This window comes from Leuresthes tenuis, unplaced genomic scaffold (genome assembly GCF_036924035.1).
Source record: "Leuresthes tenuis unplaced genomic scaffold, fLeuTen1.0.hap1 SCAF_7, whole genome shotgun sequence".
In the NCBI taxonomy this organism is placed as follows: Eukaryota; Metazoa; Chordata; class Actinopteri; order Atheriniformes; family Atherinopsidae; genus Leuresthes; species Leuresthes tenuis.
The window spans coordinates 36,154,074-36,163,769 of record NW_027325361.1 but is presented as its reverse complement, the minus strand read 5'-3'; the positions used below and the strand labels follow the sequence as shown (position 1 = coordinate 36,163,769).

Below are 9,696 nucleotides of genomic sequence, written 5' to 3'. Positions count from 1 at the left end.
CTCCATATTTTTCCTCCACATAGCTATAAAATTCCTGCACTAGATCTGCTGTTTTATTTCTTTCCTTGATGTTCCACATGTTTAAGTCTACATTTGTTTCTTGTAGCATCCATTTTGGTATTACTGTCCACAGAACTGTTGGGCTGAATTCCACATGTTGTATTTTTAGTTGTTCTGCTAAACCCTCACTGACCCACCCAAAACTCGTTTTTTCCTCCTTCCCCTTTTCCCAGCACATCTCCAGAACTGTCTTTGCTGGATGTTCTTCTTTGTGTCCTTTTAAATTTATCCAGTAGTTGGCTATTAGCTGTTTTCTTCTGAGCCCTAGTGGCATTTCTCCTGCTTCAACCTGTAGTGAACATATTGGTGCTGTTTTTATTGCTCCGAGACAAGTTCTTAATGCTCTGGCTTGGATTATATCTATTTGCGAGAGGACTGATTTTGCTGCTGATCCATATCCCACACAACCGTAATCTATTCTAGACCTTATTAATGCTATGTATATATATTTTAATGCTGTAAAATCCGCACCCCACTCTAACCCAGCCAAACACCTCATAATATTCAATACTCTCTTACTTCTCTCTACAATTCCCTTCACATGCTCCCTCCATGTTAATCTAGAATCCATTATCATTCCTAAGAATCGAAAGCTGCTTACTCTCTCTAAGTTCTTTCTGTACAAGTTTAACTTTTTATTTTCACTAATTTTCTTTTTTGAGAAGAACATTACTTTACTTTTCTCCACTGAAAATGTAAAACCCCACTCTTCTCCCCATTTCTCCACTTGATCTATCCCTTCCTGTAGTTTCTTAACTATGTGATCTATGTTGCCTCCCCTCTTCCATAACGCCCCATCATCTGCAAACAAAGATCTTCCCATTCCTGCTGGTATACTGTCGAATATATCGTTTATCATTATTGTAAATAACGTTGGACTTATCACACTCCCCTGCGGTGTGCCATTCTCTACCACATAGCTCTCTGACACCTCCGACCCTATTAAACATGTTTCCCTCAATTCCCATTCTCTCTCCACAACATGTCATATGCCTTTTCCACATCAAAAAACACTGCTGCCACTGTTTCTCTATTTACTTGTGCTTTTCTTATATCATCTTCAATGCATACTACTGGATCAATAGTGCTCCGACCTCTTCTAAACCCACTCTGATGTCTAGTTACCAATCCCCTTCTTTCTATATAATACATCATTCTTTCATTTATCATTCTTTCCATTATCTTACCTATATGGGATGTTAGTGCTATGGGCCTGTAATTTATTGTCTTACTATGATCTTTCCCCGGCTTCCTAATTGGTACTACTATTGCCTCCTTCCAACTTCGTGGTACTTTCCCCTCTTTCCAGACTTTATTGAATAATGTTAATATCTTTGTTAATCCCCCCTCACTTAAATGTTTGATCATAGTGTAACATATCCCATCTTTGCCTGGCGCACTCCTTCTTGTATTCTCTATTGCTCGTTTCATTTCTCTACTTGTAAATGGGACATCTAATTCATTTTCTCTACTTTCCTTTCTTTTTAACACCTCCCTGTTTTCGTCTCTCTTTTTCTTCCTTCCATTTCTTCCCTCCTCAGTTAAATTATTTGAACTGTGCACCGCAACAAAAGTTTTAACCATTAATTCCGCCTTTTCTTTATTAGTTATAGCCACTTCCTCTCCAGAACTCAGGACTGGATAAGTCCAACCCTTCCTATCCCCACCCATTTTCCTCAACATTCCCCATACTTCTCCCATCTTAGTTTTGCTTCCAATCGATCCACAAAATTTCCTCCAATACGACCTCTTTGCTTGTCTTATTGTTTTCCTTACCATTGCGTGTGCTTGCTTATATTGAATCATGTGTTGAAAGTTATGGTATCTTTTAACTAACTTAAACGCTTTATTTCTACTTTTTATTGCTTGTTTACATTTTTCATCCCACCATGGTACTAACTTGTTTTTCTTTCTCCCTGAACTTTTAGGTATATATCTGTTTGCTGCTGATATGATCCCCTGCTTTATGTCCCTCTCCATCATTTCCACCTCCACATTATCATTAACCCGATCCAGATTTTTTTCACTTTCCTTTGTAAACTCTATCCAATTTGCTTTTTCTAAGATCCATCTTCCCCCTACTCTCTCCGTGTCCTGTACTGTCTCTATATTTATTTTATTATATATATATAGGGTAGTGATCACTTCCTATGGTCCCTTTTTGATACGCATTCCAGTCACACAGTGGTGCTAATACATTCGTCACTATTGTCAGGTCTATAGCCGACTCCTTCCCAGTATTTACATCTATCCTTGTCCCTCTTCCATCATTCACACAAACCAGATTCTGTCCATCTAACATTTCTTCTACTATTTCTCCATTACTGTCATTTTTCTCACTCCCCCACAATGTATTATGAGCATTAAAATCTCCACACCACACTGTATTTCCATTGCTCTTGCCCCCCATTTCTTCCAGTTTCTTTATATCCAACTTCCTGCATGGGTTATAAAAATGTATTATTGCCAACTTTCTCTTCCCTATCCATATTTCTATTATAATATTCTCCATCTCAACTCCAATATCGATAACCCTGTAAGGAATGTCCTCTTTAACAAACGTGACACACCCACCTCCTACCCCTTCTTCCCTGTCCCTTCTGACTGCCATGTATCCTGTGATAATAAAATCTAAATTTGGTTTTAACCATGATTCCTGTATGCACAATATGTCTGGTTTTTCCTGCTGACTATATATGAATTGTTTAAATTCCTGACCATTAGCAATTAGACTTCTTGCATTCCATTGAAGGATTATCATTATTATTAATACTATCCAATACATGATGAATCTTGACTGGCCTGAACACTTAACTCATCTCTCACTTCTTCCCATCGTGTCCCTCTCATACCCAGATGATGCACTGCTGCTTTGACTATGATTTGTATTCTTTTCGGTTTTAGATTTAACATCTGCAGTCGCATTTATGACCCCTGCTATGAATGTCGCCGATCTTTTTTTCTCCTCCACCATTTTATTTTCAATTTCTTGCCCAATATCCGTCACCACTTGTTTCTCTCTATGCTTCTGCTTATCATTCTCCTTTCCCGCTCTCCTGGCAGCTTAGGAATACGATATTTTCTCATTCACTTTCATCCGCTGCACTGTTATCTCTTTCTTCATAGCCTCACATCCCCAGTATGCTACACTATGTTCTCCTCCACAGTTACAGCATTTTGGTTTCACACCTGTCCCACATTTCCCATATTCATGGTCCCCTCCACACCTTGCACACCTTCTTTTCCCTGTGCACCTGCTAGCAATATGTCCGTACTCTTGACAGTTAAAGCACCTCATTGGTTTTGGGACAAATTCTCTAACACTATACTTTACAAATCCAAAATAAATTTCTTTTGGGATCGTTTTTGCATCGAATTCTATAACCACTGTTTCAGATTCTTTTTTCTCAGGCCCTCTTGTCATTCTTTTAACATCTTTAACTGTCGTATTTCTTACTCTCAGGTTTTCTATTACAACTTTCATACTGATTCCAAGGGGAACCCCTGTTATCACTCCCTTACATCCAAAACTTCTCTGCTCTCCAACTCTCACCGTTTTTGTAACTTTCATTTTTCCTACACTCACCATTTTCCGAGCTTTTTCCACTTGAGTAACTGTGTTACACCCTATTAGCAAGTTTCCATCTCCTAACACTTTAGCGTATTTGACTTCTCCTACTTGTGTTCTGATTATTTTTGTAATTTTTAATGGATCCATTTTTTTAACTTCCCCTTCACCTTCAAATCTCACTACAACATTAAGGTTTCCCTTCTTCCTATTCCTTTCCTCATCTTCCTGTCCCTCACTCTCCGTGTCTTCTACGCTATCTTTATCTTCTTTCTTTCTCTTTCTCCCACTTTCCCCTTTACCCATTCCTCCTCTCCCTACTTGCTCCCACTCACCACCCTCTTTATCAATCTCAAACTCCTCTTCACTCATCTCCGTATTGTTACAGCTCTCTTTATCCCCCTCCATTTTACACCCGCTTACAGAAAGTAGCGCTAGGATATCGCTACCGGACCTGTACAGGCCGTCGGCCGATATCCCCCACTCTACTCTCTAGTTACTTTTCTACCTACCTTCTACACTCTAGTGATGCTGTTAAACACTCCTTATTTCACTTTTTTCCTCTCGTGTTGTTTTTTAGTTTACCGCACTCCACCAAACTATCCTTCCGCGCCGAAATCTCGCGAGCATCCCCAATCAAAACACTCAAAGTCAGAGTCAAAACAAGCACGGAATTTGAAGTCTGATGGTGTCCGTTGCTACAAACTGCTTTCAAATGCTACCATGTGCTGCTGTCTGAGCACAAACTTTAGCGTGCTTTAATTTAATCGTACCTTTTAACTTTCTTCTCCTTCGTTACTCTGGTCGATCTCCCATAGTCATCCCCTATCCCACAGGTTGAGGCGCCCCCTACGGGCCTGGCGAACTTCCGTTGTGTTTTGAGTGAACTTGCAGCGTTTCTCTTATGCATGTGTGTTGAAGTTAGCGTCACATTTGCTCCGGTCGTTTTTGTGACGGCCGCATTGTTGGCTTTGTTTTGCCGTTTGCACGTGTCAGCCACCGTAAAATGCTTAAAGACAGACCCTCAAAATGTCAGCTCATGCGAAAAAAAAAAAGAAAAGTTGATGCCGAATGCTGCATTTTTACTAAGGCACGGGCTGCAAAGTATTTATTCACACAAGCCAAAGGAAAAGTGTGTGCTTAGTTTGTTTTGTACAGGTCGCTGTGTCCAAGGACTACTGTTTAAATCGACAATACGCGACCAACACGCTGACAGCGCTCAGCTACTCATCTGTGTACGTGGGATAACCGCGGAATTCAAAATTACTGAGGATACGGCAGTTATGCAGTCAATGAAAGAGACTACTACTGGGAGTGATTTCTTCACGGTGTGTGCATGTTCAGACAGGTGGGGACTCAAATGAGACAAGCTGGCAGGTGTAACTACGGATTGTTGTCCAACTCTAACAGTTTGTTGCACTTGTGGAGGAAAATGAGACGGAACATGGTGACATAGCTACCACACAGCAGTCAGGTGACTCGGCCTGGGGAAAATGCTTCAAAAAGTATGGGATTTGAGAGAAGAGATTAGAGCAGGGATGACCACATCCAGTCCTCCAGGGCTGCTGTCCTGCAGGTTTTAGATGTATCCCTTCTTCAACACACAAGGAGGCATGCACAAAAGATTCTAGTCCTCTTTGCATCCAACGCCATGAGAGCAGAGTTTTTCAGTGCTGAAGTGGAACAAATCCAAACCCAGATCTTCTTTCACTGATGTGCAGCTCTCAGCTGTCCTTCACATATCCACCTTAGACCTTCAGCCAGATTTCAGGTCACTTGTCCAAGCCCAAAACAGACTTGATTTTTCAAACCGAATAAGAAATGTAAACTGAAAGCCATCTAAAGCATGTATTACTTTTTGTATAAAGTCAATCAATGGTTTAAATTTGACAAACAACCATACAGTGTTTCTGAGTTATGTGTTAAAATAAAATTAATTACTGTTTTCCTGTTTGCTGCTTGTTCTTTTGACTTAACCCACAATTTTATATCTTTATTGTAGAAGGATTGTACTTTGTCTTTTGATTATCGGTAGCATGATAAAAATGATCCGATTTACTATGGCTGTGGCTAAGTTGAGGGCTTTGGTGGCCTGTGGCCGCTGGCTCTGGGTCAGGTAGCCGGGCTGCTCAGGTGTGGGTTGTAGTGTGGGGTCTATCCAACAGTGGGGGGACTCTGCCACATTTGCCCCCCTTCCATAGTAAGTACACTTTAGTTTTTCATACACTCAACATTGTTGAGCCGGAGGGGTGAAGCGAGGTTCTTCCTACACCCCCATTTCCTCGCTGATCTGAATCCCAAACACTGATAGTTGAACAGCAGGCACTGCTTGATTAATGTCATCTCTGCAGCAAGGCATGGTGGTGGTAGGATATACTATGGTGAGTGCGCCTCAGAAGCACTTTGGGCTCCAGAAACAATGAATACTCAGAGGTCTCTGATAAAAACTAGTTTACACATCTAAATTACTGTTAGTATGAAAAAGCTCATCATTTAACTTGTTATATCATGAAATTACTTGCTCTTGACAAGATGGTCAAGAGCACAGGAAATGTGGCTTTATAAAGTGGGAAAAAGATTTCAAAACATACATAAATATAATCATAAAAATTTATTAATTTGTAAGATACACAAATAGAGAAGATGACATACAGTAATACTGAAAGTGGGTCAATGTCATTGTGCCAGTCAATAATTAAAACATCAGACAGACGTGTGTTGAGTACACAGCGGACATTTGGAACCTTTGGTAATTACCTGAATTTTAAGAACAACTTCTCTTCTAATTTCTAATCAAGACAACTTTAAGTTAAATAAACAAGACATGAATGTGAAATCAAACAAAGTAGTCGGGTAGTAGCTGCAACAGGTAAGACGTTTGCTCCAGCACGTATGTTCCGTCTGTGCTCTGATGGGGGCGACGTGTCCGCAGGCTGATTAAGAAAACTTAGCTGCTTGTGGAGGAGGTCCCAGGAAGCCTCCAGCTTGTTTTGTTGCAGCTCTGGAGGGCGCAAGGCCAAGCATCTTCTGAATGTTCTGGTAGGAAGACAGACGGCCAAAAATGTTTCACAGAAACAAAAGGTAAAACATTCCCTATTGAAGATGCACGTGACAATGCTTAACAGACATTTAGCTAAACGCTCATGCTTGGCCATTATTATTACTGGCAACAACAGATTAGTGTTTTCAGTTGATGGAATACTTCTAAGACAGCTATGAGACTCTTAACTAGAAAAAAGCTGCACCCCTCTCTCCATCAACAAGAACAATCACACCTTTTCATCAACAACAAATTTACCAAATAAAAGGTATTCCAGAAAGCCTGATATAGCTTGCAAAAAAATATCAAACACATTGTTAAGGAAAACTGTGAAAAATAAGGAGTTTGGCCTCAAGGAGCCACCAGACAGCACATCCTATTACTACCTAAATATATGGCAGTTGCACTGGGACTTCCTCATAAAACTGGGTGATGACGATGTCCGTATCCACATTTAGTAAATCTGAATGACAGTGAGCATTATAAAGAAACATTCAAACATATTAACCCAAAAAATGGATTTATAACGTGTGCAATTAAGGCAGCTTTCAACTGAGCGATAAAAATGAAGCCATTCCTTTATTACATTGTAAGATCTCTCTAATGAACTCTTTGCGTCAGACTGCTGAATATTTGATCAAGGGTAGTCTGTTTGCATGCAAACTAAAAACTAAAAGAAAGAACATGATTATGTTCAAATCTCTGCAGCTCCATAATGCAGCCTCTTCATGGACACAAATTTGACTTTGACTACCTGAGTGTTTTTCATCAGTCTGAAGTAAAATCCACAAACATTAGAGAACAATGGTGAAACTGTTGGTCATGGTTGTTCACTTCTGTGCACCTGTCTAAAAGTTTAAGTGGCAAATATTTGCAACTTTAGAAATTGAAGAAAGCCTCTCGTAAAAAGCAAACAGCCAAAATAGCACAACACACCGAGTCAGTACCTTGGTGTGTTTACAGCCTGTGCTAAAAGGCTGAAGTCTAGTCTTACACCAAGACATTCTTCCTTTACGCTCCACGCAGGCCGGTGCAACAACTGCATGCTGTTTGGAAGAGGCTTAAGGACTACACAGCTGCAATCAAACAAGTTACCTGTCTGATGGACATGGTGCAGAGGATATAGAGGAAGATAAAGGAGCAGTCAGTGTAATCCTCGCCCAGCAGGTTGCGGTGTGACAGTCCCTGGATGTAGGACAGCGGCACAAACGGCAATTTGGCCACAACTCTTCCATCAAATCTGGACAGAAACAACAAAACAGATGTTGGTCAGAGCTTGTTTAATATAGAAGACAGATCAGCACAGACTTCCACTAGTCTCCGTTTGAACTTTCCTCCTGCCATGTTTTATTATCTAGTTTTTAGAAAACATTAAGTATTTCAACAGAATAAGCTACTTACATGGAGTTGAACATGCCCATTAAAGCTGTGAAACAGAAGCCAATAGCAAACATGGACTTCATGCGCACCTATGAAACAAGAACACATATGAGATTAAAAATGGACATAAAAAACTTTGACTTCTACTCTACGTTCCAAAATACAGTATATAAGCAGATTCACTGTGAACAAATCTCACCATAGACAGGTCTCTGTTGTTGTTCTTCAGTTTCTCTTCCTGTCTTTCTGCAATAGATATACAAATCATTTACTACACAACATTATATTGTCAATATCAGGAAAATGATTCAGTAAAGAGGAGCACAGAGGACTTCCTGTTATTATCGAGGACACAAATAGCTCCCTAATTCCTTACCAATCTTCTTTTTCTGCTGACGTCCAGCAGATTCAGTGATGGTTTCTTTTTTCTTCTCAACTGCAATCAGAATAGCAACAAAGAGTTTTCATATAATCTGAAAATGAAAAATAATCCTAATATTACACTGGTATTAAGTTCACACCAGTTTCACTTACGTTTTTTGCTTTGTTTTTCCACTTCAGCCTTTAGCCTCTTGTACTTTTCAGTTCGATACACTAAAACCCAGGTAATTCCTATGGAAAAGACCAGCAGAAGTTTGTGCAAGTGTTTTGGTAATAGTGACAGAAGATATTATTTAATCATTTAAATAATGATAATTTAAGTTTTGAAACCCCACATAATTTACCCAGCTTTTACACCTGGTGTTACTTGTCTAGTCACAGTTACACCAATAAGTAACACAGGTTTACTTGCAAACATGGGATGGAATAAGTAAAGAATTTAAGGAATCTTAGATTTATTTATTTTTCCAACAAGAACTTTATTGTGAAAATGTAACCGGAACTCTCAACCGTTAAGCATTAGCCCTCTCTGCTAATCTAATTTCACTTCGAACTAGTAACCAAAGGTCCAGTAAAACAAAAATGATCATTCTATACATGGCATTAACGTTGACACAGTTCCCCGAGAGTGTAACTCAGGTTAATGTAACATTCTATGGTACAATGGGTTTTCTGCTTCTGGTTTACCCATCTGTCGAGGATTGTCACCCACCTTCAGCTAACAGCGCTGTACAAACAGAGATGAATACGATCAGAATGGTGTCTGCAAACATAGTTGTCATGGTGGCAATGTTCCGTTTATCTGACCAACGTTAAGAAAAGTACTGTTTTTAGTTACACTGAGGCACTCGGCAACGCTCAGCCTCAGTTCCATAGAGCTCCGTCAGCAATACTGAAAGGGTCAAACAGGTGAGAAGCACTTCCGGTTCACTGGACTGCTGCGCCTGAACCGGTAAAGAGCCAGGCATGATTTCAACTTCTAATCAAGAAAGAAGAAAAAATGTGGTGACACAGACGTAGACATATAAAGAATAGACCCCGCATCGACCGCTGCTGCCTATTGACGCTGACGAGCCGTGGGGCGACATGATTCGGCATATTTTAATATTCATAGTAGACTTAACAGTAGTAGAATATTCTGGAATGTCATATATGTTATGTATGACATGTAGGCAAAAGACACACGATATATAATATAATATAATATAATACACACTCACACCTATATAAAAATACTAATATATGGTAGAGAAGCAGATTGTGTACA

At 39.8% G+C, this 9,696-nt stretch overlaps 2 protein-coding genes across 2 annotated transcripts in view; both read right to left on the bottom strand.

Moving 5' to 3' along the window:
• The window catches only part of cpt2 (carnitine palmitoyltransferase 2), a 397,454-nt gene that overhangs the window by 366,144 nt on the left and 21,614 nt on the right, over positions 1 to 9,696 (bottom strand). The gene's annotated exons all lie outside the window — the stretch shown is intronic.
• On the bottom strand, positions 6,225 to 9,328 carry tmco1 (transmembrane and coiled-coil domains 1). The gene is made up of 7 exons (XM_072390243.1): positions 9,142 to 9,328; positions 8,583 to 8,660; positions 8,425 to 8,484; positions 8,248 to 8,294; positions 8,070 to 8,137; positions 7,764 to 7,908; positions 6,225 to 6,664 (listed from the first exon to the last, which is right to left on the bottom strand). The coding sequence occupies exons 1-7, from the start codon at positions 9,209 to 9,211 to the stop codon at positions 6,566 to 6,568; spliced, it is 567 nt and encodes a 188-aa protein (XP_072246344.1). The 5' UTR covers positions 9,212 to 9,328; the 3' UTR covers positions 6,225 to 6,565.